This window comes from Thermobia domestica, chromosome 17, assembly GCF_964235325.1.
Source record: "Thermobia domestica chromosome 17, izTheDome1.hap1.1, whole genome shotgun sequence".
In the NCBI taxonomy this organism is placed as follows: Eukaryota; Metazoa; Arthropoda; class Insecta; order Zygentoma; family Lepismatidae; genus Thermobia; species Thermobia domestica.
This window is the reverse complement of record NC_137470.1, coordinates 160,219,343-160,233,616: the sequence shown is the minus strand read 5'-3', so window position 1 is coordinate 160,233,616 and position 14,274 is coordinate 160,219,343. Positions and strand designations below refer to the sequence as shown.

The window sequence follows — 14,274 nt, the reverse complement described above, 5'->3', positions numbered from 1 at the left end:
TGAAAGGCGACGGTCTTTGAATAAGTTTAAAATAAAATAATAAATATTTGATATGAAATAAATAAATAATGGAGCTACGTATGAAGAAATGAATACATAAATAAGAGAATCATAGAAGTGAGTAAATAAACAATCTAAATAATATATATTAGGCTACAATCTAACCAGCTCAATTATAGTTCATAATTAATTACAAAGACTAGCTGAATGATGTTCATATATATATATATATATATATATATATATATATAATCCACTGTTTCTATTATTGGATTCCGACAATATATATTATGGTCCTAAAGCCATCCACTGTATAATACAGCCGAATTCTCCTGGAGTATGTTATTACCTAAACAGACGTAAGCAAAGAAAGAAGTTCAATAAAGAAAAATCAACTATTGTCACGACCAGCATCTTAGCAAAATGAAAATTGATTATGATAATGGAATTATACCATCATATGTAATATCTTCGTTAATGCAAAGAATAATTCGGTTGCTGTTATTGATTCTTTGACACTTTTGTTTTGAACAAAATATAAACCATAAAATTTAGAATCCAGTTGTTGTTTACATGTTTAAGTAGTGTTTGTGTAGAAATAGTTGTTTTCTTATACTACAATTTTAAATCTATTACCTTCATATGCACAAGTCTGGAAAATCTTAAGTTACGTCGACTCTCTGGGGTAAGGTTAACTCGTTCAACGAATCTGGATGCGTTGAAGTATATCTTTCTAGAACAATGTTTCTAGTGGCGACTCAAGGGCTTTAGTAAGTGTCACCTATCGCCTGTCATAATGATCACTATTGATAGCGTGGCATTACAAATTCAATCAAACCGTTGCGTGAACAAAAGGGAGCAATACAAGTTTTTGTTAACTATTGACTTCAAAAAAAGTTGAAACTCTAGATCTGAAATTTCTTGTAATAGGTGTCCCATAATGAACGCTACTTTTGAAATGCCCGCCATTTCTGTTCTAGTAAGTTGGCAGCACTGAACGCTACAAGATTTCCATCTGTTGTCTTTGTGGTTAGTAGTCACGGAGCACTAATTAGCACATGATCGTCATCTGTTTTCTGGACCTGACTTACAGTAACATTACCACTCACGATGGCTATGTTTTCCGCAGAACAACTAATACGACGACACCCTGAGGGACACTAGTTTTCTCAAATTTAGCAATCAGTCTCATCACAGTAAATCATTCGGTACATTACGTTGAACAAACATTCCGCGGAGTTTGCGAAGTGTCTCTCGACAACAGTTACCATATTTGTGATAAGTTTTTACCATGACAACACACTGTTCCATCGTAAAGCACTCCGTTTGTACTCGTACAGAAAACAGATGACGATCATGCGCTATTCGGCGTCCCGTGACTACTAGCCACAAAGGCAACAGATGCAAACCATGTAACGTTCAGTGCTGCCAACTTACCAGAACAGAAATGGCGGGCATTTCAAATGTTTCGTTCTTTATTGGACACCCTTTTACATAAATTTCCGTAAAACACGGGTTGTTAAGACAAGTTTCCTTATATGCGTGGTATAGTAAAACACAAATTCCCTAAAAATTCAGAAATCATTAATACGTTTACTGGGAGTACACAATTTTCCTTTGAATATACATTTTTATGAACACAAATTGAGCTTTATGTTTTACATTTTTATGCAGTTACGAGGGTATAAAGGACAGGGCGTAGATTAACGTGGGCTTCAAACGAGAACTGTGCCTTACATCCGGTGCAGTTGGAGGGTGCGCATATTATCATACAAGATTACCCTATATAGTATAGAGTGTTTACCATCATATTTTCTTCCCTATATGAAGCTGGATTTACAAAACCACGTCACCAGACCATGCTCATTTTCATTAATACATGTACCATTGTATCAGTAGCTGTATCCTGTACAAGCAAGAGGTAGTGTGGGTCAATGGAAACTTGACGCATTATCCACAGACCCAGCAGTCACCATGACTCAGCATGACTCACTCTGATTCACCATGATTCACTCTGACTCACCGATAATTTTACATACTAATTTATATATTACAGGAGACTCAAAAATATTTTTTTTCAGTAGTCAGCTTCTTTAAACGCACAGGCTGTCTCTCAAAAGCCAAGTAGTAATTCCTATTGCTGTTATTACAATCACAAATATCAATATCCTAAAGTGCCTGCAGTTCTTTTTTCACTTAGGTATACTCATCTCAGGTAAATAAATGGAAACAAATGAAAAGGGAAGAGAAATGGAGACCTTGAAAGTAAAACGTAGACAAGTTCACCGGTGTTCAGGAGATGCTGTCTACAGTGCACTGAGCACAGTGGGTTGGTGGGTCATAGTGGGTCACCGTAGGTGGTGCGTCGCAGTGGGTCACGTCCTGTTGACCCACTCACAAATCTTGACCCACTTGACCCAATGACCAATTACATCTCTGGTAAAAGTGTAGGGTTGTCCAGAGACCCTTCGCAAGAAATGAACATCAGACCTTTCTGTCAATGGGCAACCATGCCTTCTGACAATTTTTATATATGAGCGGCTGTGACGATATGAGCGACTCGGGGAAGACAATAGTACATTACATTTTCTCATTTTCGAGTAAACTGAAAATAAAATTCAACATTTCCATACAATGCAATATAATGACACATACTAAACAAGCTTCCCCTGCCATCTCTCGGTACATTTTCGAAATTATACTTCCTACTACTGTTCTGTGATCTGATCCTAACCCATTCCATATAATAACTCAATTTTACGGGAAGTGGCACGTACCATTTTCTTCTCCCGAGCCTTTCATATATGTGTGTGAAGAGTTCTTATACAGTGTGGCCCATAATTATGTATATGAAGTTTGACTGACTGTAGTATTTGTAATTCTGGACACAAAGATTAGATTTGGCAATACTGTGTAGCCTGAGAGTAAAGATTGTCACTGGACTTACAACATACTATGCTATGCCAGTGAGAGAGTGGCTGACCGAAACATTCCTGAATCGGTGGATCGTTCGACGTGGTCCTGTGGAGTGGCCAGCTCGATCTCCAGATTGTACGCCACGTGACTTTTTCTTATGGGGTGTTTTAAAGAACAAAGTGTATCAATATCATATACGCAATTTGGACGAACTACAGGAAGTTATCACAAAAGAGTTCCACAGGATACCAGTACGGGTCTACCAAGCTGATTGTGACAACCTTGCTCTTCGTCTCCAGGCATGTATCGATTTGGATGGTGTATCCGTGAACCCTGTCTGGACAACAGACATTTAAAATTCTTGTAAGGAAAGCAATGAGAGTAATGTACACTCATGTCCAAAATTATTGTCGCATATCTATAACTGTCTTCTATAATTATTCTGTAAGAATATAATTTGATAACGATTTTGCAAGGTACTTTTAATACTGATACAATGTGTATAATCGGGAAATGTATATTTGTGGTAAATTTCATAGGAAAAGAATTAGAAATACGAAAATTAGGAGTAAAACAAAATGTTGCTAAATGGACAAGAAAATTTTATTTTCGTTATATTGTTCTTATTTACTGCTCTTTTGACATGAAATTGGCCACATACATGTCTTTGCCGATTATACACATACTAACATTATAAGAAATACCGGGCAAATTTGTTATCAAATTATATTCCAAGAACAACATATTTATAATCATGCGACAATAATTTTGAACATGAGTGTACAATATTTATGTTCAATTTTATGTTCAGGTTACGTTGCAAGTTTTTTTTTTTTTTTTTTTTTTTTTTTTTTACCGCAGTCTTTTAAACATCGTATGCACGATTATGGGACACACTATATATAAATTGTAGCTAAAAATAGTTTATCTTTTATAGCTAACTAAACTTTATTTCTTTTATTTTCTTTTCAGTCGAAAGAACTCAATCGTCTTGCGAACACAACTTTCCGTTCGAGTTCATACGATAATCGGTAAGTATTCTTATCTGTTTCATTTCCCACTTCCTGTCCAAGTTACTAACCTAACAAGCAAACAAGTTTATTTTTTTTTATAAGTCAGTTATCAATGCTAGTTTCAGTATCATTTTCATACAATACAGCCGTATCAGAGTGTTTTGCATTACAATCCTTGGAAGTAGCACTGACGTCATTTTTCTTCTAATCTTACGACGGCTTTTCTTGTGATTTCGTTGAAGTAGACGAAAACAGCTGCTGCTTCGAATGTAATCACACCAGGGAAAAAGGAATTAGGAATTTTTTAATGGACATTCAACATTCACAGCCATTTTAGCTCGTGACATTCGAGGGATAACGTCCCTCGACAATCACACACCCGGGGAAATGGGGAAGGAAGGGAGTAGCCTAGGACTTTTATGCTAGGTACCTTACCCGCATTTGTCTGGTGTGAATTATGAAAACCTCACTCAAGATGGCTGGTCTGAAAAGGGTTTTACATCTTTCCGACCACTGTAACCACACCAAGGATGTTATAAAGTAGAGGATCCGCCCATATACTGTATCATATCTTCATTCTATTAACTCAATGAAGCAAAAAAACAATCGAGCACCGAGTCTGATTGGCTACTCTCGTTTCCGCCATGAATGTTGGCTCAAAACATTGTGATCTTATTGGGTGAAGCGGGAAGAGGGGGGATGGCAAAACTGTGACGTATGACTTCACGATTTTGTTGCAGAGGCTATTTTATTTTATTTTATAAGATCCTTGGTCCCCACAGAGAATCGAATCAGGGGGAAAATATGACATCTCGTTTTATTAGTCGTAAAACAGTCTTGAAACTCCGAAATCTGCTTATTGGTATCATTTATTTATCGAGAATAACAGAAAGAAATTTACTCATGATTTCAGGAATGCTCCCTCCCAAGCCTCGCTGTGACATATCTCGAATTGTGCCCAACGTGAATCACCAGTAGTTTTCCAGTAATATGTTCACCCTTTGTGTATTGAAAGTCCTACCCCGAGGAAATTTTTGAAATTGTCACTCGATAGTTCTGTTTTCAACAATTGCCATATAGGCCTATATACAGCGTGTTTCATAACAACACTGACAAGTTTGAGAGGTGATTCCTGACTCCGAGGTAAGACAAAAAGTATGTGTAGACCAACCTGGGTGCACAAATGTTTCCTTTCGGAGTTATAGGCCGCTGAAAACATGGAAAATGAATTTTAAATGTCCATAGCTCGAAAACTATGGTTTACCTACCGTAGTCGGGTCAAAACTTCACTTACGAACTAGTGTGTCCTATCAAAAAATACATGTTTCAGAATCCTAGGGTACCCACGTAACAATTTTGATAGAGGAAGTCTGGCTATGGACATATAATTTGAAGTACTCACCAAATACCTTTATAAAAATTATTGCGGAAGTATCGCAGGATTCTGAAATATGGATATTTGTATAAAGCACTACTAGTTTCTAAGTGAAGTCTTGACCCGACTACGGTAGGTCCCATAGTATTCGGAGCTATGGACATTTAAAATTTATTTTTTCATGTTTTCGGCAATCTATAACTCCGAAAGGAAGCATTTGTGCACCCAGGTTGGTCTATACCTTTTGTTTTATCTTGGTATCAGGAATCAGCTCCTAAATGTAGTCGGTATTGTTTTGAAACACCCTGTATAAAAAATCATGCTGAAATTTTAACGTAATAATTTCTGCTGTTCCAGGCAAAATAAATATTGTGCACAGGCGCGTACCTGTGAATATGTCCAAGGTTATAATGAGCAAGATACAAATTGTATGTGTGTGTATAGAATGGCTTTCGCTATTAATGAACTATCGGGCTAACAAATCCTTAAGAATCTTCATCCCGGCGAAATTAAAATACCGCTAATTTTACAGTAATTATGTGATATCTTCAAATAGATAAAAGATAATCGAAATGTGGTACAAGAGCGCCCTATACAATATTATTTTACATAAGAAACTGTTATCACGACTCACTTATCTGCTTTCGATTTCGAGCCATTTTGAAAATCGGCATTTATTTTCGCGTTTCTAAACAGCTGAAAACGGAAAACCACTAGGTGACTTGTGATAACGGTACCTCACGCAAAATAATATTGTCTAGGGCGCTCTTGTTCCATATTTCAATTATCTTTTATCTATTTGAAGATATCACATAATTACTGTAAAATTAGCGGTATTTTAATTTCGCCGGGACGAAGACGCTTAACGGGGGAAGTGGAATACCTTAGAGAATCATCATGTCATACAATTGACGCGGAGAAAATTAAGAAGTTGAGAGGATTTCTTTCTTTCATATCAGGTTTTGTTCCTACCCTCTTATGTTTTCCGGTAATACGGTAAAATGGTTACCGGGTACCCTGAGGAAAATTACGTCTTCACACATTTTTCTTTCTTTTCTTTTCTTTTTCATTCTTTTTTTGTTGGTATGAGGCATTGCCCGATAAACAACAAAATAAATTAAAAAGAAAAACTGAGTCTTCTTTAGGTCTTAAGAAAATCTCATTCATATTCGTGTAGTGAAGTACATACATACGTAGAGGGTGTGCAAACAGGTTTGATAGTTCTTTCAGAGTTGAATGCGGTACTGAGAGAAAGGATTGGAACATATCCACCTTCATAGAAAGAGATATTTCAGTTAAAGTAGAATGCGTCAACTATAATATGATCGTTTCATGATTGTTGGTTCGACTTCAGAAGCCGTCAGAATGACTGTAGTTTCTTATATTATGTTAGTCACATTCTCTGTCCTTACATATACTGTAGCAGAACACATTATAGTGACCACGACGCTTCGTGAATCCTGGCCTCTACACAGGCACGTAGCCAGGATTTCGTAATAGGGGGGGTCCGTGACGAAATACTGTGGTTATTACAACAGAGGCTCGATCATTCAACTGAAAACCTATATGGGTTCGTTTAGCCAGGATTTCGTAATGGGGAGGGGGGGGGGGGGGCATGACATGAAATTGAAAATTGAAATTTTCTTTAACAATCTAACTGGAATGTATGTTACCAATCTCATGTTATTGGTGATTGTGGGCATTTCTTAAGTTCTTCTGAGAGTCTGTCTAATCGAACCAGTTCATCGATCGTCATTTGTGGTTTATAGAATTAGCATCGAGCTAGATGAAATTCGGAATGCTCCGTTACAATAATATCCATTTTCAACTTTACCTTCCCCAGTTTTCTCTACACAAAATTCCTCATAAGAAAAGTAGCCAAACTCTTGCTGTAGCTGTATATTTTTACCGCTGATTCTTCTTTTTCTCGTTTCTTTTTGTTTCATAATTCCTTAATGTTTACATTTCTGGCTCTGAAGGGGGGGTCCGGACCCCCCAGACCCACCCCTTGGCTACGTGCCTGCTCTACATGAATGTTAAAACTGCTTTCCCTCTCATGTAATGCATCGGAAGAATTCGGAACGATTCGTGGAGTTGATTTCCGAACGCACACTTGAGAAAAAAATTGAAACAGCACTTAAAGAATTATAACACGAACACGAATAACAATTATTCGAATTAAATGGTAATAATAATAGCAAAAATCCATATTATAAAATTGAAAGTGGCCATGTTTGTGACTCCCAATCTTTTGAACCGTCCGACCAATCTCGATCAAATTTTTGACGTAAATGTGGCTCTAGCATGGAAGTGTTTTTAGCTATGAACTTTGATGGTAGAACTTAGAAGAGGGGGAGGAGAGGAAATTACAATAAATAAATAAATAAACTTAATAACTCTTAAAGCAAACGACCGATCGAAGTTTCAACATAGGTGGGGTTCGGGCCTGGGATGTTTTTCAGCATTTCACTTTGACGAAGCAACATAGAGGAGGGGGAGGTGGGGGAGATAAAATAAAATCAATATATATATATATATATATATATATATATATATATATAAGTGACTATGTACGTGAGTTAATAACTCTTGAACCACGCGTTCGATCTTAATCAAATTTTCAACATAGATGAGGTTCGAACCTGAAAAGTTTTTTTTTATCATTTCACTTTGAGGGTAGATCTTAAGGGAGGGGGAGGAAACGAGAGGAAATATATGAAAATGAACAAATCTTAACTCTTGAACCACACAACCATCTTGATCAAATTTTCAACAAATAATTGATGAGTACTTCAAATTATATGCCCGTAGCCAAACTACCTCTATAAAAATTGTTGCGTGAGTACCTTAGGATTCCGAAACATGGATTTTTGGATAGCGTATATTAGTTCCTAAGTAAAGTCTTGAACCGATTACATTAAATCGCATAGTATTGGAGCTATGGACCTTTAAAGTTAATTTTCTTCAAGTTTTCGGAAGCCTATAACTCCGAAAGGAAGCATTTGTGCGCCCAGGTTGATATTATATATACTTTTCTTTTATTTTGGTGTCAGGAATCACCTCCCAAACGTTGTCGGTGTTGTTTTTGAAACACCCTGTATATATAAAACTTAATAACTCTTGAACCACTGGACAGATCTCGATCAAATTTACAACCTAGGTGAAATTTGAACCTGAGATAGTTTTTGTTATATCACTTGACGGTGTAACTTTAACGTTGAGGAGGGGAGAGGCACTTAAAAATGATCGAAAATAACCGATATTAGTGTCAAATCCATACTTTTCGGGGTCTCTGATTTGAACATTGACACTTCCGATACCGTGCCCCGCAACGTGGGGAGGGGAGGGGGATATATAAGAATCATCGAAAATGACCGATATCAAAGGACGCTTTAGTAATAGTAAAAAGTGACTGACTAACGGAGCATATTACTATGTTTCTTAATTTAACCCAGCGAAGCGGGTAATTGATGCTAGTATAAAATAACGACCACAACAATAACAACAAAAGGAAACTTAGTGTCTATCCGCCAACACTGTATCCTCAGTAGATATTCTCCGTATAGCGCGAGAGACGACACAGGCAAAATTTCATGGATGCGGGTTGACGACCGGGACACACCCTCGCGTTCTATTGCGTGGTGAAATTGGTAAATCTAGGTCAAGCTTCACGACTCCTCGCGATCTCTATAGTCTGTATAAGAAAGGTTCCCAATCTACGGGGTGCGAAGAGCAAACAAGCAACTGACTGAAATAAATTGAAACTCATAAATATTACGAATCCTGTAAAAAAAAAAAAAAAAAAAAAAGAAAGAAAGAAAAAAAACCTATTGAGTAATTAGTGTGATTTCATGGGGAACAAAGCTTGCGCAGAAGTCTAGAAATAGATAGAGAGAAATAGATATAAATGTGTGATATTATTATTATTATTATTATTATTATTATTATTATTATTATTATTATTATTATTATATCTTTTATTTTTATTATTCAAATTTGAGAATTTAATGTTGAATCTGAAGTCACAGAAGAGTCAGAGAAAAAGTATTCATGGCTAACGCGCGATAAGGAGGGATATGCAGAGTATGCATAGCTTACGAAAGAAGCGCTAAGTAAACAAGATTGGAAATCAGTGCTATATAAAATAAATGTATGAACTAAAATAAATGTACGCACTTAATACAATGCATTATTATTTGGAACGCTTTTGTGGAAACACTAACTGACTCACTCACTCTATGGCCTATGGAACCCGAAAGTTCAATGCCGCGTTCACAAAAGCTCTCCACTGACTTCTATCTTTAGCCAACTATATCCAGTTTCTACTTTATGTTCCTATTTCTGCCAGATCCATCTTAATATTGTACTCCCATCTGCGCCTAGGTCTTCCTAATGGTCGTTTTCCGATTGGTCTTCCATTCAAGACTTTGAAAGCGTTTCTACTTTCTTCCATTCTAGCTACATGACCTGCCCACCTCAGCCTCCTAGACTTGACGAACCTAACAATGTTGGGTAAACCGTATAAATTGTGTAGTTTTTCGATATGAAGTTTCCGCCATTCCCCATTCTCGTTCCTCTTGGATCCGAATATTCGTCTCAGGATCTTGTTCTCAGTCTACGTTCTTCCTTCAGAGTAAGCGACCACGTTTCACAACCATACAGAACAATAGGCATGATTGTCGTTTATATATTTTAAGCCTCAAATTCCTCGACAGAATTCGCGACGACAAGAGATTTTGAACTGAGTAATAACATGAATTCCCTGCTTGTAGTCGACATTTAGTTTCTTCCTGAATATGGTTTTCGTCTGTTAATATTGATCCTAGATATTTGAAAGTGTCCACTTTATCAAAAGTATTATTCGATATTTTAACGCATCCATAATTTGCGATATTACGATCCCGAGCAGATACAAAGCAAATTCTTACGTTTTCTTACATACAAAACGACAGTATTTTACCCAAAATATGAACTGTATGATACTTTACTTGATAATTTTAGACTTCAGACACTTGAACAAAGAGTTACGTTGAACGACCTTTTCTTACACAAACTTTTGCATAACAAAAAAGGCAGTACGGGCATAATTGCAAAAATAATGATCCAGGTTCCATTCCTCAAAGCACAGAGGGGAAATATTGGCCTGTTCTACTGCAGGAAGACACGTACAAATGCAGTGCATATGTTACATGGAGAATTTGTGCTACATACAATGAAATCAGTAAGGGTTGTAAAGACGTAGGCGTATTTGATTGTCCTAAAAAGTCATCCAAAAAACTGATATTAAGTGTTTCGAAAAAACAAGTTTAAAGAAAATATTTTATCTTATTGTTCTATATTCAAGTATCAGCATCATTATAATCAACGAACTTAAAAAGTTCGTTACTGAATTCTCTACGTCTGTGTGTCTGTCCGTCTGGCTGTTATTTGCGATTTTTTAAAAACTTTGAGCCCTCCATTCGATAGAACATCAGAAACTATCTGAGAAGGTGATGGAATTTTTCGCGTCACTCTTACCGTTCCCAAGATATTGGCCAAAAAATGGCCAATTTGGGGAGATTAAAGGAGCCATATCTCGGGAACCATAAGTCATACAGAGATCATATTGGTATTGATCAATACCTAAGAGGATTGTGAACATTTTGGTATCAAATATTAACCGGTGGCTACTGTCCAACTGGCCACCGCTTCCTAGATATTGGTCCAAAAAAATTGGGATTTCGAGAGATTTGAGGAGCCATACTATCGGGAACCGTAAGTCATAAAGAGATATTATTTCGCGATTTTTTTTCTATTTTGAGCCCTCCATTATGAGCACGTCTTCGTAAAACAACGTGCAATAGAACATTTTAACAGAACTCTTAAAAAAACGTATGGAAAAAATTTAGTACTCGAGGAAATTCTAAATGGACAGATATATTACAATAATTGTTTAATGAGTATGATAATAAAGTACATAGAGCAATCAGTATAAAGCCTGTAGAAGTTAATAAGAAAAATTAATTATTTCAAAGTTCGTTCTGACAATGCTCTTGGAGCATCCTCAGCTGGTTTGATTTGTTTTTAGTTTATCGTTCAATTGCAGCATCAAAGCTATATGAGACAGTGACTACGGCTTAATGTAATATTTGAACCACATGAGTCCCGTCCAAGATTAGATTTAACTTCTAGTATCAAGGAAAATTCAGTTAATTCCTCAATAAATAATATCTTATTGAATATGTAGGATAAACTTAGGGCTGGGTCATTAAAGAGATAGATAACATTGAACGTTAGATGGAAACACTTATTGAGGAGACCGCTAACGAAATAATCCTGGCTGATTTCTTTTGTGAAACTCTTTTGTGTCTATAATATGATTATTCTCCAATGTTGTAGTATGCGCTCGACTGATAATATCAGCGAATCAAAACAGTTATCTGAACAGAGAGAATGGCACGGAGATCCGAGCACCGACCTTCTCCAAACCGCTGTCTTTAAAAGAACGGAAATGTTCTTAAAAGATGGCTACATTCCAAAACGTGATGCGACGATAATATACTTCCTTCTAGTGGTGGTGAGTTGAAAAACTAATGCTGTTTCATCATTTTGTTGGACGAGTTTCGATATCTCGAAAACAAGCATTCTTCTCCCTTTCTTTGGAATTGGAATCTGGCCAAAGGAGCGAGTCAAAGACCCTTCTTTGCTTGTTCAGTGGAGCATCGGTGATCATCCTTTACTTCTATACTAAACACAAAATGAAACGGATATGCAGAGCAGCTAACTATTGCGATATGGGTACACTGTTTCTATTTACGTGTGGGCGTGTTTATTGGAACATAATTGGTTGTCAACGGTTATTTCCGTTGAACATTTAGTGGATTTGCCACTGGCACTGAATATGGGCGTTGATTGGCATCCTATTAGTATCTATGAACGTCTAATGCATATCCGTGGACATCTAATCCAATGTTATTAATTAAGGGATTGGGGTTAACTTTTCAGCATTGAGACAACCGACATTGCACAGAAATGTCAGTTGGAATCCAGGTGACTGCGTATATCCCGGAAACGGGACTTCCTATGATACATTTCTGCAGAGATGGCGTCGGTCAATGGAAACTTCACCTATGACCCACGACCGACTGTGATCGCTTTGATCCAGGATCCACCGTGACTCTTTCTGACCCATCACCCACAAAAATCTGTCGTCCATCAACTCTGACCCATGATCTACATTCTCCCCTCCAATGCTAAAAGAGTTTACACTAGTAATAAAACAAGGCTGTGAATTTCAGCTTCCCAAGCTGAACGGTTCATGAGATACTCAATTTTTCGCAAAAAATTCGGATCCCCACTCTCCCTTAGGATATGTAGTATAATGAAAGCGATATGATAACATCCCAGTTAGGATTGAGCCTAGCTATAAATCATTTATATAACAATTCATACATTAGGGTTGTCCGAGAACAGATATGGAGCCTGTTGAACGTTCATAGGATTTCCCGTAGACATGTTGGGTATGTTCGTATATCAGACCAGACCTATAGGTTAAAGTCTAACCTATTACTAAGGTCTTACATGAGGCTTGGTGACACATACGTCGATCGAACCCAGATGCGGAAAGCACGTGCGTTATCCATTTCGGTGCGAGGTTCTGCTTCAGTAATTATTCGTAGGCATGCAGCGAATCACCTAACAGTAGGCTGAAATCCCAAAAAAGCTGGTCAAAATAAGAAATCGTTGTTCAATTTGCATGATATTATGAATAGTCTATATAGGTATTCGAGGTTGCTGATAACGAATATGAGTTCAGGACTCAAAAATCCAAAATGGCGGGCAAAATGTTTTAAAACTCCTTCAAATAGGCTGAAAACTAGTTTCGTCATATGTTTGAGATCTCTGACAACGATTATAAAATCAGAATTTGAACATTCAAAATGCTTATGAAATAAACTGCAATATTGCAAAATAACATACATATTTGTTATTGCTATAGTTTCAAATTGCTAATAATACTGTTAAAAATTGATATTCTGGACATCTATTGGGAAACACGTGAACAAATTTTGCAAGGACACCTATGGGCAGCTGGTTTTTGTGAATTCCGTTACCATGTACTGTACCTGTAGTACAGCGTGTGTCGTGAAATCAATATGTCGATAGAATTATACGGAATACATAACTTTTTTCTGCATTTATCTACTTTTTGTTCTTTTTCCTTACTTTTCGTTGATTGTAATGATAATTTTTGGGCCGCGGTGGCTCAGTGGTAGAGCGTTCACCTCTGGTGCTTGGGGTCCCGGGCTCGATCCCAGCCCCCGCCAAGTGAACTTTGTGGTGGACAAACACCGTGTGCGTGGGTTTTCTCGGGGTTCTCTCGTTTCCTCCCACTTTCTTCATTCCACCATTTCATTCATTACTCATCATCACCGTCTCCTTTAGCCTAACCGGCATAAGATGTAATGATAAACCTCAAAGATGTAATGATAATTTGTGACAACTTCAGTTGTTTTTTTTTTTTGTTGTTGTTGTTGTTGTTTTTTTACGTTTGCGTTCACTACATCCGAACTTGTGAAACGTCACTTTTCAATTGACTGCCTAAAATTTAATACTTCAAACATTCTACTCTACGACCCAAGACCTAAAAGTTCTGAAATGGAAAATTTGCTTTTTTCACTTTTGACCAGCTTTTTGGGATATCAGCCCACTGTGCACCGTGGGCTTCCAGTTTATGTATACCCACACAAACATTCAGTACACGTTCCTTAGGTGACCATTACAAAGGTTGTAGTTTTATAAAACAAGGCATGGGGAACTTTATATTCATAAAATGACGAAAATTTGTAATTAGAGCGGGAAAAGGCAAGTTTACAAGCTGTTAAAAGAACCTGTCTGCATTGATTTTTTTGAAATTATTAAACGTAAGGAAGATTTAGAAATAAGCCATATTTGCTATAAAATCTCGTAATTTTGGTACGAGCGGTCACA

The 14,274-nt window shown here is 37.0% G+C and overlaps 1 protein-coding gene across 3 annotated transcripts in view; it reads left to right on the top strand.

The window, feature by feature from the left end:
• Nucleotides 1-14,274, top strand: part of Fhos (Formin homology 2 domain containing) — a 792,187-nt gene that overhangs the window by 543,849 nt on the left and 234,064 nt on the right. For all 3 annotated transcript variants that reach the window (XM_081744509.1, XM_081744508.1, XM_081744510.1), the window contains one exon: nt 3,889-3,947. In XM_081744509.1, coding sequence (XP_081600635.1) covers nt 3,889-3,947 — 59 coding nt within the window. The remainder of the gene's footprint in view (nt 1-3,888; nt 3,948-14,274) is intronic.